Here is a 20,486-nt window from a genome sequence, read left to right as displayed (position 1 = left end):
TTTTATTTAGTATTTAAAATTGTAAACGAGATGTATTATAATATGAATTAATAATAAAAGAAATAGCTATGCAACGGCACAAAGTTAATGAAATTGGTTTATTGTGATTTCTTAATTGTAATTCATAAATAGGAGATTGGGTTATTGTGTTTTTCTTCATTATCATTTATAAATAGTGAGTATGCAAATGGGTTTACGAATATCAATTAAAATGGATAAGCAATTTCTTGCCATGCTGTATTCCAAGTGAGGTTGCAGATATGAACTATCGGTTCTGTTCCAAGGATAACTTGTTACGAATCGGTACATTGTAATTATTATTATTGTAATGGTATTACAATAATATTATACCGATGGTATTACATCGGTATTTATTATTGTAATGTAATTAATATTTGTTCTTTCTGCATTCAGGATTATGTCCTAACTAACGCATCATCTTAACTTTTCTTTCATAATGTAGCTTTAAGCTATTTATTTATTGTAGTCTATGCTGAATTCGATAAATAGTATCAGTAATATATGCAGAACTTTTCATGTAAGCCAGTTAGTCTAAAACTAACTTCTTTGACGATCAAAATTTAGCCATTTATTGTAATGGAAGTACGTTGATTGCCATTTGTTACGTGTTACTACTTCGCATTTTGTAGGGAGTAAAATTTTCTGTTAGTTTAACTGTGAATTGCTAGAGCAAATTCACTTTCGAGCAAAGTTGCGATTCGAATACTTAGAAATGCTTTCTTATAAACACAGAATCATTAAAATGATATTCCGTTTTTCTGTGACGAGCAAACTCTGGCGCACTCAAATTTAGAAATGTATGCTCATAGAGTTATTTCAAATGTTCATAGCTCAGGCCCTAATTGGTCTACGTATACGAAACAAGAAGCAGAAACACAAACATTTAGAAAATACATGACGTGTACAGATTAAGGGAATCTTCATTTCAGGAAGTGGGGTGGGGGTGATGGAAAATGGATCCCAGGTATAGTTCTTGTTTTGTCCTGACCGCAGTGCATTATTAATTAGCCAAGAAAAAAGCGAATGTAAGAAGAAAAGCACCATAAAAATTAACTTTGAAAATAGAGAAAAACCTGTCTGAAAAAATGACAATGATCCCTTCGGAATATGCTCAAGAAGTTAAAAAACTTTACCAAAGAAGATAGATTTTCTCAAACTTAATTAAGAACTTTATTTTTTAATTTATTATTTTTTCTGTATAAAATATTAGTAGTAGTAGTAGTAGTATTAGTATTATTATTAATAATGCATATTTAGGCATCCTAAAGAATTTCTCCAATGGTTTAAATAATATTTTGATTCTAATTTTCCAAGAAGAAATAACTTGCAGTAGAAACTACTTCACATTTCAGAAAAACTGTTCATTGTAATATTTACCAAAGACAACAAACCAAAACAATGCCGAAACCCTAATCAAATTATTCATTTGAGCTGTCTAAATCATTACTTAAACATATAAGTAAGATATAGCAGTTATTAAGCAATTTAAGTTTATCTTCTTCCCCATTATTAAAACTACATTTTTTAGTCGGTACCATTTATCTCAATGGAAGGAATTTCGATTATTCAGTTGTAATTTAACGCCCGTTTATAGCGTCGAGGCAACATGAGACGGGCTTTACAGCTTAAAATGGAGTCAGAAGCATTACTCTAGTTTGTACACGGGATTGAACCCAGGATCAAACGCTTTTGATACTTAACTACGAAGGGTAAAAGTAATTACGGTAATTTATTCAGATTTATTTAGTGACGCAATTTATAATGCAATTGATTACTCCTCAACTTCGTTATATTTCTCATGAGTAAACTTTAAATAGGTTTGCCTACGAGACAAAACGAGATGAATTTTTTTCTCGTATCTCGTCTCGTAAACCTTTATAGAGGGCTCGTCTCGTCTCGATTTTAGAAGAATTATTTCTCGTCTTGTCTCAATTCTCAAAAAAAAAAAATCTCGTCTTGTTTTATAAATTTATGTACAAAATGTATGCTTTGATTTTTCTTAATTTTATCTAGAAGTAATCGTAACCTTTCCACGCCACGAAGGGTGTGATATAACAACACTTAAGTTGCGTATAATTAAATGCTGTTCATTATGTTCATAGATCACTTTAACAACTTATAGTTTTTGTACTATTGTCTAAGACTTGGATGAACTAGCGTTGCCCTTCAGACTTACGAAATTTCTCCTGTATGAAGCAAACGCTAGTTTTAAATCAAATACGTACTTTTGATGTTACCACTTGAAAGGTGAGTCTTATTTCCTATTCTATGCACTACTTTTGACCATAGTTATTAGTCTTTTTATAATAAAGAAAATATTGCTCATTGTTTAATCATTTCTATTAAAGTAGTTTCATCTTCTCGGCAAGTCAATCAATTAGGAATAATAACACTGCTCGACAAAATGAAACTTTTTGAAAGCTGTTTTTGATTTGACACCTGATTTTATATAAGTTGAGGTTGCTAATTACGAAAATGAAATTAGTTTTCCCCCCAGCACGTTAGGTTTTTTCACAAATCGGAAAACATGATTGCGTAAATTGTGCTATTTACACAGAAACGCTGCTAATATAAAGTAACAGTATGACTATATATTTCTATCAAAGGAACATTATTTTGCGTCAGAACTAATCTGAACGTCGATATTCTAAATAATTAAGGAAATCAGTGATGTAACTAGGGGGCAAACGAGGCTTGTGCCCCGGGCGCCGGATTGGGAGGGCCCAAATTGGGCAAATATTTGGGGGAGCGTTTTGGTTGGGTTGGTAAGGGGACGATAAGGCGCGTTCTTGCCCCAGGCGACAACTAGCGTATTTACGTCACTGAAGGTCATTGATAAACAACTTACCTCATTTTTGTGTCTGTTTTTTCACTTGGAAGCTCCTAAAACTAGACTTCCTTTTGTGAGTAGTTCGTAAATCTTCACTTACCAACGTCCAACAGTAATCCGCCAACATTGTTGTTCTCCTACGTCCCTGATAGTGGAATTCAATTGCTTTGATGCCCTGGTGAAATCTTTCATAAAGTTCTACACTTTAATCACCGAAGTTAGAAGGAAAGCTGTTAAGTGTAAATATAGAAAATAAATCTTAAGACTCATTTTGTACCCTAATCTTCTAAACTTCTGGAGCATATTAGAAACAATGTACTTGTAATTTTCGTCTCTGTTATTCCCGAGAAAATTATGACACACGTACTGAATGCACTTCATGCTTCCTTTTCAACACTTGTCATACAATGTTCAAAATCTGACTGATCTGAGACTTTCTGATCTGAGGACCAATGAATATTCCTTCTTTTAACTTAGCACTTGAAAGTTCTGGGAATTAGGTCACTAGACACTGGAAGCACTGCCCATCTTTATTCAGACCTTTGACAAATTGTTTCATTAGGCGCAGTTTAATATGCAAGGTGGTACTATGACTTTTGAAGGGTCTACGAGGCAGATGTTTTTCACATTTTTAATTCCTATATTGCGGCTTTCACTGACAATCAATATGAGTCCAGTGTTTATTGCGTCCTCTGCTGTTCCATTTGCAAAATGTGGCATGGATATTTGTTGTACCCTTACTGCTGTCCAAGAAGCATACATATCACCTTCAGATCGCCGCAAAATAACTACTGATGATCCTCCTATTTTATTTATTTTTTTTTTTAATTTCCATATTTTCGTAAATCTCCTTTAAATGTACAGAATGAATAATGGGTATACAGAGGGTTGTTGGTTGCTGTTGTGAAGAAGCAGACCGTTCAAACTTCTCTTGTTGGAATCAATGAAAAGCCTCCATTTCTCTGCATTATAGTTCTCGCAATCACAGCTTACACAACACTGTTATTGCGTTCCCAACGTGTAACGCATTGTGATATCATTCAGTGCTACCAGATTCAGTACATATATATATATATATATATATATATATATATATATATATATATATATATATATATATATATATATATATATATATATATATATATTAATTTTAGCAGAATAAGTAACTGCACGTCTTTTATTACAAATTCAAAGATAATCAGAAGGCTATGGCATCGAAAGTATCTTTTTTATATTTGTAATTAAAATCAGCACTTCTTCTCAAATATACATTTATACGGTTATTTTCCTCTCCCCCTCCCCTCTATTTTAAGAAAACTGTACATGATAGGGCAAAACTAACTACATTTTTGGATTTCACAGGTCAAAAACATTAAGAAAACCTTAATAGTTTCCAAACAGCAAAATCATTGTAGAGCAGTGTAATATAACTTTCTTTTTCGATAGTAAGCCAATGTAATATCATACATTATTCTTTTGTGTATTCGTTTCGAAACAAAGTTATTGAAATCTTTAATTTAACTATGCATGTTAATGTCGTGTAAGTTAAAGGGGAATGAATTTCCACACTAAGGTTACAATAAAATCACAGAGCAATTTTCGTTTTATGAATGCGAAACTTCATTGAAATTTCATCATATTTGTGGATGGAATAACTTTTTGTACTATTTATCTAACAGCAGAAATTAATTAAATAAGTACAAATAAAATATTCGGACTAATATAATTAAAATTCAAGTTGAAAATAGTACGGATATATATATATATATATATATATATATATATATATATATATATATATATATATATATATATATATATATATATATATATAGAGAGAGAGAGAGAGAGAGAGAGATTGATACATGTATGTGTGCTTCTATATTAATTATTAATAAGTTTATTATATAAAAAAGTAGAAGCAGAAATATGTTTCTGGCACTTCATACTCTCTAACTGCACAGATAATATTGAACTGGCGAAATTCAAACTTAAAGGGCCTCTAAAAGGTATCTTATATAATGGAATTGAGAATATCAGTACTCTTGGTTGCAGGCGTGCATCAAGAAATTTTTGTTGGGAGAATTCCAAGCTTCGGGGGAGGGTGTCCAATATTATAAGCCATTACATCTATGTAGTATTAAACTGGTATTGTTCTGCACCCGAAAAGACGTTAAGAAATTGTAAAATACTTCCACCTATATTTTCAAAATAATAATAATAATAATAATAATAATAATAATAATAATAATAATAATAATAATAATAATAATAATAATAATAATAATAATAATAATAATAATAAACTAGATTGTTACTATAAGAGAAAGAGTACAGATGAACGTAAGTTCAAATTTTCATGCTACATCAATGATTTCCCTGTTAATCAAGTATAGTTTTATTGAGAAATTATATTCAGTACAAATTTATATTCAGTTAGGAGCTTTTGGAGGAGGGTCCGGGTCCGGTGGACTCCCTCTGGGTCCGCCCTGCTTGGCTGCCTCACGATACAGACTCAGTATGTTGACAACTCTGAACCCAAAACGGAAATGAAACACAGACTGAATGCTTCAAAATTAAGTTTGGTAACCTTGTTTCAATGATATAAATAGAAAACATACCTGAAATTTGGTAATTTCACTATTTTGTTTTGAAGGGGGGTGGGTGGAAGTGTTTGGAAATCGTTCATATTATTCTTTGATAAAATCTTAAAGTCATACCGTCAAAAGATAAATGGCAATTTGTCCTTATTGGTTCTATATTCATCCCTTAAAATATACTACAGTGAAACCTGTCTTTAGCGGAATCGAGCGGGACTTGCAAAAATTTCCGTAAAAGTCAGGTTTCCGCTTAGTGCAGGTAGACCTTTCCTCTTAAAAAAAAAAAAATACATGCTTATAAAGGGGCATACTGAGAAAATGTATTGCTGTACGTACATTGTACGATTACAATACTTCTTTCTTCTACGAATAAATACACAAAAAAGTTTAAATGAATACAAAATATACTATGCACACGTTTTCTTCACTTTTCAAATAGCCAAGCAGGGGTTTCTGTGTACATTGCTGCTTGGCTGCTTGACTTTCCGCATACACTTTAACCTGAGGCATTATACTAAGTGAATCAGAATCATTTTTCCGTAAGGCAAATTTTTCAGTTCCTTTAAACTTCTGAGAGCATCTTGATATGTATTTATTCTACACTCTTCTTCGAACTCGGTATCGTATTCCTCTTCTTCCTCTATCACGTTTTCTTCTTTCCGACATTCCGTATGATTTTTGATTAAGTTGCGGGGATTAAGGACAATTTGTGGGGGTGAATATGAGTAGTGGTTGAGGAAGGCGAACACTGTCCAGACATATTTAACAAAAGAACGAACATTTTATCGCAGACAGTGTAATGTATATGTCTCACAAAATGTCTAAACATCTTCAAACGCTGTAGTCCGGAACTCAGAATTTTCCGTTAAATGTTTATTTTTCTTTCCGTTGCCCGCCTAACACAGTTTCCGCTTAATGAAGAGACTTTTTACACGTTTTGTTCTCCAAAATTCATGGGACCGTGAAATATTTCCGTTTAAGACAGTTTTCCGTTTAATAAAGGGTCCGTTGAAGACAGGTTTTACTGTATAATATACTTTCTTCTTTATGACTTCATCACTCAAGTTCACACGATATATAAGCACTGAACTTTGTGTGTCGCAATCCTATTGATTAGTACTGATTACATCACATTGTGTTCATAATTGATTAGCGTCTTCATTTTATTCCATTGCTTTCATTCACAAATGTAAAGTTTTGAAAGTGATGTTGACAGGAATTTACGAGCAGAACAAGTTTACTTTTTGGAAGCGACCTTGGGTAGGCCATCATTTGAATTCTGACATTGTCCAAAGAAGATTTTTCCTCTCTTATTATTTTTCCTTATTTTCTCTTAGCTCACTTTTCATTCCACGTGGCTTTCAAGTGGTTCAAGGTGTTGGTGCACATTATTATCAGCATATACGGATCTGGATTGAAGATTATACAGCTGTATGTATTATAAATGAATTACATATTTGTTTTCAATATGCATTTTCGGTCATTCAGAATAACATAAAAAATTACCACATTATTGATTTTGGTGGAAGATTAGTTAATATAAACTAACAACTTACTGGCTCTAAAGGGGCTCAATATATTGATGCATATTATCAGCATATACTAATCAGTTCTAATAACACAAATGTTTGTGTTACAGATGAACTATGTATATGATTCTTCAATATATATTCTGGTCATTAGGAACACAAAATAAACACATTATTAATTCTGAAGGAAGACTAATTGGTATAAATTAACGAACTGTTGATAGATTAACCAGATAATTTCACTGATCATGTCTCACTTTTTGAAACATGTCTAGTAATGAATCTTTGTATCTTTGCTCAGGTATTATTAGTAATGTATTGGAGGAACATTATTTCTTTCATTGATGTTTTTCCATGTCCCACCTACAAACTTTTCACAATTATTTTCTTAATTTTATAGAAAAGTAACGTACTAGTAATAAAAGGTGAACGTCTTAGTTTGTCCATCAGTGCGTCACACTCCTAATAATACTGTATAAGATACAGCTACTAGCACTATAGGTTGCTCATCAAGGATTTAAATCAACACAATGTTGTTTATAGCGAAATCTTTGAATAATTCTATATTTATGGTATGGAATTTGGGGTGCTCGGTGGACAAAAAAATAAATAAATAAAATAAAAAAATAAAAATAAAAATAAAAATAAAATAAAATAAAATAAAATTTAAATAAAAGTTGAATGAAATCTTTCAGTTGAACCTCCCACAATTTTACCGTTTATTTTAAGAGAGACAATGATTTAGGCAAGAGAATGATGATGGAAGAATTGGTGAAATGAAAATGTGGGAGGGAACGGGAGTACCCCGAGAAAACCCACGGACACGATATTATCCAGAACAAACTTACTTGGTCGGGGATCGAACCAAGGACCCCAAGCATCTAGAGGTAAGCAACCGTGCCCACCCCCCACAAAGAAATTTAAATGTTAATAATTATATATCTTAAGTAAGAACGATATTAACCTATAATTCAGAGCAGTGCGAAGGTTTGAGGTAACAACCAGTGTAACTAAACTAATAGCTGCACCCAAAGATTTCTAGTAACCAATGACTGAGATATGATCAGCCATATATGCGTAAATAAAATTGTAGTAACCGTTGTTATTAAAGTGATAATTGTATATATTAAAATAGGCGCCAATTCTACAATGTACTAGTTTTCGAGATGATCGATAATTTTCATGAGTAACTTTTGAGAAAATCGAAAAACACAAACTTTAAAAACGCTTTTTAAAAAGTTTATCATTTGTTGCCAATAATAAATAAGATTTTTTAAATTTTGCTAGAAGGAATTGTCTCATTTAATTATGTACTGTATACGTAGCAAAATACACTATTAACTAGAAGATTATTGTTTACCTTTTCTAACAACGACACACGTATTTTTTATACATATGCTACTTGTAAATAATTACGATCAATCATTGCTTTTTCTAATATCAATTTTATGCTCAAGTTACTTTAGACCATCTTACTTACAATTATTTCGACATTTATCCGCTGTTAGGGTGGTTGATGTCAGGAGTTAAAAGCTAGAAGCTTTGATTTTGAGACGAGTATGATCAAATTACGATTAACTTAAATAACGACTAATATCATTAGACTTACAAAAGATACGATACAATTGAAGTTAGGACCTAATTTTTGTTTTTAATTAATTCACAGAATAACAAGTAGTACTTTCTCTTATTAGGAGTTTCTTCGATGAATATGGTACTAAAGCTTAGGCTTAGGAGGACTTCCACTTCCAGAGTACAGAGACCGTAGACTTTGTGAAAAATGAAATCCTTAAATTTTACGCCCCACGCTTATGCCGGCTGGGGTAAAGAAGACGGTGATGGAAATTGTGGAATGAAGAAAGTGGAAGAACTTCGAGAAAACCTACGCACACGGTGTTTGATCGCCATAAATTTCACTTGGCTCGAGCTGGGATCGAGGCAAGGACCACATAGGCCTATACCACAGGTGAACGCTTTATCACTGAGCCACCGCGGCCCTCAATTTTGTGATAGACAAACACAGTAAAAACTGATGTCTTCTGTGCATTCATCATTAAACCTATCTATTGTCCGCACACAATATGACACCAGTACATTTTTTATCACTACAAGTATTACTATGACTACAACAGCCAGTAATTATACAACATGCTTAGCGTGTAGCGAAAAAACATCTCCAAAGATGAGAGATATTGTATATCAATGGATAGATCTTTCTGAGCTGAATAAAAATGATATGCGTGAGTGTAAAAGCTAATATGTGTTTTCAAAAAAAAAAAAAGAAAAAAGAAAGAAAGAAAGAAAAGAAAAAGAAAAGAAAAAGAAAAAAAAACAGTAAAATGTTTTGATCCTGTACTCGAACAATGCTATTTATTGAGGTGAAACTGATACCGAAATACTACACATATATTCGCAAGTTCTTGATTATAACACTAGCAAGACGGCAGTACATAGTATGGTTAATAAGATATAGCCTAAAATTGTTATTAACTCTTAAATGTTAATTTCTGTTGAACAAAAAAATCTTCAAATTAAGATATACCACATTTAATCGAATATAAGCGCCTCATTTTCTAAAAAATAATGTAGGATTAATATTCTGGAGAGGTGTTTATAATCTCATAATACATTTTTTTAAACAAATCGTACCATACAATTACTAGTAGGTGCCTTCTAATTATTGTTTAATAATAATTTCTAAACAATAGCAATGATTTGATAATTTTGACCAAGGATCTTATAAAATAGAGGATCTGACCATATGTATCTTCATCCTATAAAATAAATGAAGCCAAAAAACAACCGAGCATCGGCACGTCTGATTGACTACTCTCGTTTCCGCCATTGTCTGATTGGCTACTTTCGTTTCCGCCATGATTGTTGTCTAAAACACTGCGATCCTATTGGGCGGAGTGGGCAGAGTAGGGGTGGCGAAACTGTGACGTATGGCTTCAAGATTTTGTTGTAAGGGCAGATTCTCTATTTTATAAGATCCTTGATTTTGACAGTGTAAAGTTATATTGTCAATTATTTAATTTTTCGTTTCACAACACTGCATGTAAGATAAAGTATAGTATTTTTCTGAATACATGAAGGTACCACTGAAACTCTATATGGAAATGTACTTCATAAAAGTCATTGATTTTCAGCCTATAATGATGGTTGTCAGATTGGTAGTGGCATGAATTTTCTGTAGTAAATCTTACAGGTGTGCTTATACGTCCGCATAATAAACGAATTCTCAAAACCAACACAAAGGGGAGATCTTGTATTCAAGGAGTGCTTATATTTGAATAAATATGGTATATAGATCTAACAATCAATACATCACACAAGCTGAACTAGAATCCATCTGAAATGATCCAGAAAAAAAAAATGGTTGCTCGACTTTTTTTGAAAATTATGAAACTTACGCAGTTGTTTGCTTCATGTTTCAAGACTTTAAAACTGTGTTTACAATATGTTTATCTGAAGCGGTTTGCCAGTGGAAGCCATGTTTGTTTCGAGGCGCGGGTCTATTTCCATGATTGTAAGGGTTAACAAAAACGTTCATTACGAAAACAGTACTTGGTCTAGAAGGATAAAACAAAAATCATTTGATTGGTAATGGATCGAAGTAAAAACTAGGCCTATAGGTATTTACCTATGTTTCTCTTTTCTATGAAAAAGTTACAAGTAAAACTAAACATCATTATTGGTGCAATTTAACGATTTGTAATGTTTTGTAAGAAAGAAGGAGCGGTATATACAGTTTGATTTCGTTTGTGATATCAAGAGAAAAATTCAGTAGTTTTACCAGAAAAAAATATTGATTGTGATACACTTACCTTTATGTTTTTATGATCGTTTTAAAATCCCGGTTTTGTCGAAAAACCCGAAGTTTGAGTTCAAATAACTCCGATGGGGCTAGTGATAAAAATCTCAAATTAGCACAGGATGTAGTGTTGTTGCACATTTTTATGGCAAATAAAAGACATTCTTGTGTATTTTACTATTACAAAAGTTATAACCTCTCAAAAATAAAATATACTCCGTGCAGTAATATCGTTTTGGCACACGGCCGAGCTATGTAGAAAGTTAGGGGAGACCGGGACTGGTTGACACAGGGGTAGGTTGACACACTGCAAATTAAATCCACGTTCAGCGGTTGGTACCCACGATACTCATGTCATAGGAGTGGCTACGTACGACTCAGTTGCTGTTGTACTTTCATGGATACAGGAGAGCATTTCAAGAGTTGAGAACAAAAAAAAAAAAAAAATGTTTCTTAGAGGAGGCAAGTAAATTTTTATAATTCTAGTTTTTAATTGTGATTTTAGTAGATGGTAATGTATTAATAAAGAAAACAACGAACGATGGATTTCAAAGATTGCTATTTCGCCTACAATAGGCATCGAGACAAACAGTATATGACTCATAGTCACTGTTATGTCTCACATAGCTTCAATGTTGAAACAGTCGCTAAATTCAAATCCAAACAATCATTTCACTGGGATATGGACGACTCCTGGTTCAATTCTTAATTCGTGCTCAATGTCCATATCTGTACACGTGTATCTATCAAGAGACTACCAAATGAAAGAAATATATTTTCACGAAGAGCTACAGCAATTTTTGTCCCAGAGTGTAAAATCTTACCAATAGTGTATGAGACAGGTTCCTAATTTCTTTAATAGATTATTTCTCAAAGCTGTACACCCCTCATCCCCCAGACATACAAAAAAGTAAAAAATGAGGGAGAATTACCTAATATTGATATTGTCTTGTTCCTTCTCCATGTATTATTATGATGGACACCACTTTAAAGACGCAAACACTTAGAGGATTTCTTTCTAACAGGAATGCTATATGTTGGACTATAAAATCCAGGGCCTAGTTAACATACTCTTGTACTCTAGGTTAGACTTCTGAAATCTTCCCCTCTAATAATAATAATAATAATAATAATAATAATAATAATAATAATAATAATAATAATAATAATAATAATAATAATAATAATAATAATAGTAATAATAATAATATTTCAGATATTTTTCTACCTATCGAATTTGAAGGTACTCTTCTTACTTTTATCATTCTGTTTTAATACTCGAAGAAACTTTGTTTTTATAGATTTTTGAACTTTGTTCTAAGTTACAATTACCTAGTTGTCGTCGAGATTGGGTGTCTTTTACAGTGGCGGTTCTTGAGGGAAGTCATATCAATAAAAAATTAAAATTTATTCCTGCAAGTTAGTGGGGAAAAGCTTACTTAATGCAGTAACTCATATACAGGACTATGTAGCATTCTTTCCTTAGGTTATAAAGACAAAATCTAAATTTCTACCAATGTGACTTCCCTCAAGAGCCACCACTGCTCTCATTGTTCAATACACATTTATGCTACACAAAAGAGAAATTTCTAGCACATACATTAATTTATTCTGTAACATGTAAAGATGGGAAGGAGCCAAATATGCCGTCCCAGTCTCTACTCAGTGTAGGCGTTAATCCGGGCTTGATAAAATCTCAACGTCTGTTTGTACTTTAACTTCCTTTTTCTGCACTGAACTTATATGAAACATTGATCTCTGCATGCACTCCCACCAGAGATTGAACCAGAGTTTTCTGCACTAAAGTGATAACTCTAATTATTTTGCCACGAACGAAGTCAAATTCCCAACATGCAGACAGTGCTGATCGTACGTTTTCTCATAAATTTATTTTTTCAACAAGAAGAATGGGACCAGAGTGTTGTCGGTGTCAACGGCTGCTAAAGTGGGAAATAGCTTACTCCGCACAACTCAAACAGAATGCCAGATGTTGAATTCTGTATCTCCCATTCTCTTTTCCCGGAAGCTGACGAATCAGCAAGATTTTTTTCACATTGTATGCTTATACACATACACATACATGTGACAATGTATATGTGCATTAGGCGTGATGTAACATAGGAATTCCAGCATGGACAAGAAAAAAAAGAAGTGTTTTTAATCATTGAAACACCATAGACATAGAAGTTATTACTATACAATTGTTACTGTTAAGAGATTTTTCTAACTGATTGGAGTACAGTGTTCAGTGTCACTATATGTTAATGTATTTATATGTAATATATAGAATGAAAACATTAGGAAGTGCGTTTAACCATGGAACAAACTGAATTAGCAGATAATAGTTATCAGTGTATTCAAATTTTATCAATTCTTTCTAAAGGATAGTGAACAAATCAGAATTCTTTCGAGTATACAAGTAGGCCTATTACAGGTGAGATAAATTCCTGTTTTTTTAATATATTTTTTAAAAAATATTTTATTACACTTTCTTAGTTTGAAAAAGCTTGACTCCCTTAAGATCATTTGACATCGAATCCGAAAATACATTTTTGACCTCGATTTAACTTTAGAATTTAAACCTACGAGCATAGTATTCGAAATTGCAGTCTATTTACCATTATGATGAATAAATTATAAATTTGTATGTTATATTTATTTTCAGCATATACTTCGAAGTACATTTAGTAGCTATAATGTATATCTCACTATATAAAATAAGTCCTGAGGGAGTGAGTGACAGGCTGACTGCTCAACGTCCACGCCAAACCGCTTAAGCTAGAAACTTGAAGATTTTGATAGTGCATAGAAATTGTGATGTAAGGTACCACTAGGGAAGAATTTTTTGAAATTCAACGAGAAATGAGGAGGGAAATAAGGATTGCGATTATTATAGTAAAATGTCTCTATTTTTTAAATATTTCCTCTACAAGGGAAGAAAAAAGGTGGGTAGAAAAAAGAGTGGGATTTGCAGTGTTAAAATAAAATGGCGATATCTCGAAATTCATTAAGATTAGAATAATGAAATTTGTTATTTAGATTTTCATTTAAAATAATTAAAGACATATTTTAGCTTTATTTGATATCTCCCCTATAAGGAAAAAAGAAGGCGGGGAGAAGAAAAAAGTCGAGTTGCATTTGTTAAAATAAGATGACCATATCTCGAAATCGTTTAAGGTTAGAAACATGAAAGTTGTATTTAGGCTTTTATTTTAAAATAATTAAAAACGTGTTTTTGGATATTTATCTTAAAAGCGAATAAAAAAGGCCTGAGGGGAAAAAGGGGGGTTGTGATTCTTAAAATAAGATGACCATGTCTGGTTATGAAATTCCCACCAAGGAAGAATTTTTAGAAATTCGACGGGGAAGGGGATGAAGGAGGGATGGCAATTATTATCTTAATAAAATAGCCATAACTCGAAATCTGCAGATTAGACACATGAAATTTGGTATATGGACTTCTCATTTAAAATAAACACGAGGTTTTGCATTTTTAAATATTTCTTTTATATTTCTACAATGGAAGAAGAAAGACGGAGAGAAGAAGAGTCGGGATAGCAGTTGTTAAAATTATGTAGCCATATCTCGAAATCTTTTAACGTTAGAGGCATGAAAATTGGTTTTTAATTTAAAATAATTAAAGACGAATGTCAGCGTTTTTTTTATGCTTACCTTAGAAGAGAAGAAAAATGACTTAAGGAAAAAGAGTGGAGCTGTGATTCTTAAAATAAGATGACCATATCTCGAAATCACTTAAGAGTATCTCGAAATTAAATTTCGACAAGGCATAGGAGTTGTAATGTAAGGCCCCACTATGGAAGGATTTTTGAAAATTAGATGAGGAAAGTGAGAAACAGTGGTGGCAATTATTATCTTAAAATGGCCATATCTTGGAATCTCTTAAGGTTAGGGACATGAAATTTGGTAAGTGGACTTGTTATTTAAAATAAATAGACTAGTGTTTCAACATGTTTTGATATTTGACCTAGAAGGGAAGAGAAAAGAGTGAGAAGGAAAAAAGTGGGAATTACAATTATTATAATAACATGTCAATATCTTGGAATCTTTAAAGATTGGAGACAAATTTCGGTATTTGTACTTTTCGCTTGAAATAATTAGATACGTGTTTCACCGTTTTTGATACTTGCTCTAGAAAGGAAGGGAAAAGGGCTGGAAGAAGTAAGGATGGGGTTGAAATAAAGGTAGAGGTTACAATTGCTATAATTAGATGGCTTATCTCGAAATTCGTTAAGGTTAAAGACATGAAATTTGGTATTTAGATTTTTCATTTGAAATAATCAGACATGTTTCAGCGTTTTTTAAAAAAATATTTCCTCTAGAAGGGAAGAAAAAGGCTGGTAGAAAAGAAGATTGGCGATTCAAATGGTTAAAATAAAATGGCCATGTCTCGAAACTCGTTAAGATTAGAAACATGAAATTTGGTATTTAGACTTTTCATTTAAAATAATTAGTTTTAGCTGTTCCCTTAGAAATTAAGCAAAACGGTCTGAAGAAAAAAAGATTGGGTTTTAATTCCTAAAATAAGATGGCATATCGCAAAATCGATTAAGAATAGTAATTAAAGACGTTTCAGTATTTTCTGATGTTTCTGTTAAAAGTGAAGGAAAAACGTGGGGTTGGAGTTGTTATAATAAAATAGCCATATGTAGAAATCGCTTACGATTAAAGATATGCTAGAGAATGCAGGGATCTTGGGACAAAATCCCTAGTTAGCCCAAGGCTAGTTGAATATATTTTCTAACTTCAAGAAGAAACAATATTCGAAACTAATTTACTACTTAACTTGAATTTAGCTTATCTGTTGGTGGATTGTAGTTAGCTGAATCATCATTGAAATTTTACTCATTTTCATTTTAAAAAAATTAAAGCTAGGCATGATGACCCAGTGATAGAGCGCTCACCTCTGATCCAAAGAGTTCCTTGTTCGATCCCAGGTTATGCGAATTCGTGGTGGACAATATCATGTATTTTCTACGTTGTTTCTATCGAGATTCTCCCGTTTTCTCCCACAATTTCATTCTCCAATACTTTCACATTCACTTCTACTAATTTCGTTTCCTTTAATCTGCGGGCCATAATTGTGGGACGTAAAAATACAAAATTGATATCATTTAAATTCTAAAATTCTTTTTAAAGAGATTGTATGATTAAGAAAAGCTTATTAGTTTTTCTTTCTTTAATTATAAGTCAGTTTTAGTGTTGATGGTAGCTTGACAAGTGACTACAACGAGATAGCAACAGCAAACCATTTTTACGTTGTTGCCACCTATTTAGCTGCACGAACTGTGTTACTATTTTGAGCTCCCTCGTGGCTAAGCGGTTAGCGTACGTGCCTTTGGTGTGGGAGACCCGGGTTCAATTCCTGGCGGGAGCTCATGTGGTTCGGATTCCACGTTAATCAGTAGGTCCACGTCTCATATAGCCTCGCTGCTGAACGGGACGCTAAACTAAAATCACCTCACCTGTGTTACTATTTATTAATTAATCACAGTAATATTTAATGTAAGTGAGATGTTGTTTTAGGAAGTCTTTTGGGTGCAAATCACCCTCCACAGTGCTCATGAGGGACCCATATCACGACAGTGAAACTATTCATTTATATTCAAGGTAAACTATTGAAAAAAGTAGACATGTTATTCCCACTTAATACTTTTTTCTCTGTTCGATTACCTTGATCACTTAAAAACATAAAGCGTGTACGTTTTTTACGAACCAGTTCAACATGTTACAAAAAATATATTTTTAACATGTCTTTATCTATTTATATATGAAACTGACATCGACGCTGTGTGTTACATCATTACGGAAAAACTACTGAACCGTTTCAGACGAATTTTTTACCGTGGATGTTACCAACCTTGGAACTAAGTTTTATTAATGTCACTTTCATTAAAATGTATACCCTAAGGGAATGAAAGGTGCTAAAAGTTTGTATAAAAAATTAAGTATCTCAGGATTCTTTTAACTTACAAAGATGAAACTAGTTATGTAATCTCCTCTTTAGAGATAAGTTTCAGCGTTTTCGAAAATTTCACTTTTAAGACAGCGAAATGGGCAATTTTTATAATTGTTTTCTTACTTTCAAATTGTTGCTACATATCGAGGTAAAACGGATGAGACGTTTGAAGTGAATTTTGACACATAGCACTTGGCTCGAGCTACGATTTCAATACGTCATTTTCATTAAAATCCGCATCCTAAGGTAAATTAATTCAAAATTTACGCGCAAAAATAGTGTTTTGCGTACAATTTTTGAGAGATGAGGCTTGGTATATAAACTGCTTCTTAAAAGTAAGTAGAAATATGGAAAAATGGGAGGCAACTTCTCTATTTTAGTCCTTCATTTGTTTTTTTCTTGTAAAGAATATTTATAAGGATAGTATTGATATATATCGTACTCGCGAACGATGGATTTCATGCAATCTTGACTAAAAACTGGCCAGATGAAGAACTTGACGAGGTTAGTACAAAAGTTAAATATTATGGTGTACAAACGTTTGGTTCCCGAATTATTTAAATCAGAGTTGGGGTTGTACTTTGTGGAATCATCATCATAGGTATTCTGTCATTATTGACGGATCACTTGCCGCAACTGAGAAGCCTGCATGATCTACGGTCTTCAGTCAACTTCTTCGTCTTCACTTACGATTTTTCTGCTTTGATATCGTCCATTAATTGTAGTCTTCTTCGCCACCTGCTTCTCTTTCCTGCCACCATACTCTCTAGCACGTTCCTCATGATACAGTTCCTTCATAGCCAATGACTCAACCAGTTTTCCTTCCTCTTCTTAATAATATATAAAATTGTTCTTTCCTTCCCCATCAATTCTAATACCCTCTCATTCGTTTTCCGCTAGACATAACTAATTCTCTCCCTTCTTCTCCACACCCACATTTCGAAAATATCCAGTCGTTTAGCCATTGCGATCAATGAAACTAATTCAATATTAACCAAATTTAGTATAGTGATAGAACTGGATGAGGTCAACATGCATATCGCATATTTTGGTATGGTAATCTTTGTTTTCCGAGTGGAAGTCAATAAATTTCACTAAAAGGAAAAAAGGAAAAAGGGGATTCATAATTTCGCAAAGAATAACGACTGCACCATTTGAAATGAATTTTTGAACATTGCATTTAGATTGAGCTGAAGTTTTATAATTTCAGTTCTTTTCAAATACGCAACCTAAGAAGGGTAGGGGAGCAAGGGAGTTCAAAGATATTTTTCAAATATTTTTCATTTCTGTGTAAAGAAAGAGCATTTCATTCAGCATATTATAATCTAATAAAAACGTAAATTGAAGACGTTTAATGTTCAGGATTCCGTATGGCAAATATTTATTTTTCTGTTTCTCTTAATTTCAGGATAACCAGTTATTATGTCCAACGCTGATGTTATATCCAAGCTGACGGTGGACAGAAGTCCCCCTACGCAACAGCTGCAAGAAGTGGCTCAAAAGGAGCTCAGGGAATCACCAGAACGAATTAAAGAAGCAATTGTAGCTTTAAGGAAGCTAATTAAAGGTTAGTGGTTTAGTTGATACTTTGAATCAATAGATATAGTTATATTCTTAACAGAAAGATAGTTTTGCCTCCCACATCTATGTTCTGCAGACTAAAAAACGTGGATTGTCTTTACTTGCAAGGTGGTACGATTTACAGATTTTCAAGCAATTAAAATAACTTGGTGGAATTAAATATTTATTAAACTTAGACAAAGGCTTAATCTCAAAAGTTAAGTCTAATTTAAGCTAAAACGTGGCGTACTAATAAATAGCGTGAAAGTAAAGGGATGTGGAATGGCCTTTGGGTTTGATTTGAGGCATCATTCCAAAGATTCAAATGAAGAATGCAGATTTATAAGGAAAACGAATTCAGAAACATATTAAAATTCCTTGATGTTGTTATGATCAGGTAATTCCATTTGTTTCAAATTAAAGAGATTAGAAATTGTGAATAAAGTCCCAAAATCCATTTCTGCATATAACCTTGCGCCCTTGTGTTTTTCTATGTGGAACTGAGATTTGAATACGTTTTTATTGAAACTTACGGCTAACTGCTTTCAGAACTGATAGTTAAAAGTGCATTGTTTCAAAATCAGCGTCAAGCTAGCGTTATATTTGAGTAACACATGCCAATAAATTTTCATTTTCTTCTTTCTCTTCGTTTGGAAGACCAACGTTTCCAGGAGAAACATGCTCAATTATGTTCCAGGATCTATTTTCTGAGTAATAGATGTTTGCATTTATGTAACTATATCACTTTTTTTAAGTTTTAAAAGTATTAATAAGAGAGATCCTAACAGTAGAGGGAGCTTGAAGAATTGAAGCCGAGACTTCCAGAACCGCACAAGTCCAGCTGAAGAAATATTGAGAAACTCAATAAAAAAAAAAAAAAAAAAAACTGAATATTTGTTGGAAATGTGAACTTGGAAATCAAACTTTTTTCATACTTCGTGACATTTGTTATTCAGCATACTGCAAGTATGAAAAATGTCTGATTTCCAAGTTCAAATTTCCAACAAATATTCAGTTTTATTGAGTTTCTCAATATCTCTTCAGCTGGATTTGTGTGGTTATGGAATTCACGGCTTCAATTTTTCGGTATTTAAGAGATCTCCTAATTTCTTCAGCATAGAAACTTGAAATTTAGTAAACAAGTTCTCCTCAAACTCTAAACTGAGAATTAGATGAAGCACAAAATACTATTCCTATGGAAAAAAGGTTCACTGATTATTTCCCTTACTGTGCAACAGATCCTCAAAACTATCGAGCATAGAAACTTGGATTTTTGTACAAATTTTCTTATTGAAATCTGGGATGAGGATAATAGGAAATTTTTAGGAAATCCGACCCCTAAGGGAAGGCAGTGGGTTTGAACTACTTTACGCTTTGCAACAGAAACAGTTGGACATAAGTAACTGAAATTTTGCACAAATGTTCTTCTCAGACTCTAGACTAAGTGTGAGACCACATTTTCTGAAAACCACCGTTTAAGAAGATGAAAAAGGATTTAAACGTTTTCTCGCTCTACAAAGTTGAAGTTTAGCAGGACGATACTCTCTACTTATTTCATACTGTATATAAGACAAAATTTTGAGGGGTATGTAAGTTGATCGAAAGCTTTTCCACTATTATTACGTATTTCTTTTGACATGTTAACCCTTAAATGCATGACTTTTTTATTTATTATTTTCTTTTCTGAAAAAATACCATGAGTAGAATTTAATGTTGTGAATTATTGGAAAACAAATTTAAAATCCTAGTACCAAAATTTAGGTTAATAATTTATTATTAACTGTTTGTAATTATTTCCTCATAACGCAATTTACACTTCGAACCCGTGTCACAATATCTACTTTGTGGTTAGCGTTTGTTTTTAGTTTTAGTAATAGTACATGTTAAAAATATCTTTTACACATTCACAGATACTAGACGTGTATAAATTGCACTATAAAATAACTAAAAGGTAGGACATAACTATCACTTCACAAAAAACGTTTTGTAATGAAAGAAAACTCAGTTCTTCAGAGGCCTATTAACGTTTTCTTGTAGCGCTTGCAGAAACGGAATGTATACATGCTGCTACAAAATGCACTTATGAAAAGAAACAAGTATTGTGAACTTTAGCGCAACTAAGTGTGTAGCTAATCAGCTACACGGTGCATTG

The 20,486-nt window shown here is 32.7% G+C and overlaps 1 protein-coding gene across 4 annotated transcripts in view; it reads left to right on the top strand.

Moving 5' to 3' along the window:
• LOC145693319 (clavesin-2-like) overlaps positions 1 to 20,486 on the top strand; it is an 84,082-nt gene that overhangs the window by 18,399 nt on the left and 45,197 nt on the right. For 2 of the 4 annotated variants that reach the window (XM_081769202.1, XM_081769203.1), the window contains exon 2: positions 18,183 to 18,341. In XM_081769202.1, coding sequence (XP_081625328.1) covers positions 18,197 to 18,341 — 145 coding nt within the window. In that variant the 5' untranslated portion in view covers positions 18,183 to 18,196. Of the gene's footprint in view, positions 1 to 6,736; positions 6,886 to 16,650; positions 16,746 to 18,182; positions 18,342 to 20,486 lie in introns of those variants that run through there. The other 2 variants (XM_081769201.1, XM_081769204.1) reach the window with 2 other exon arrangements.

Source organism: Thermobia domestica, chromosome 8 (genome assembly GCF_964235325.1).
Source record: "Thermobia domestica chromosome 8, izTheDome1.hap1.1, whole genome shotgun sequence".
Lineage (NCBI taxonomy): Eukaryota > Metazoa > Arthropoda > Insecta > Zygentoma > Lepismatidae > Thermobia > Thermobia domestica.
Note: the sequence above shows the minus strand (reverse complement) of the source record. Positions and strands in the feature narration are given on the sequence as shown.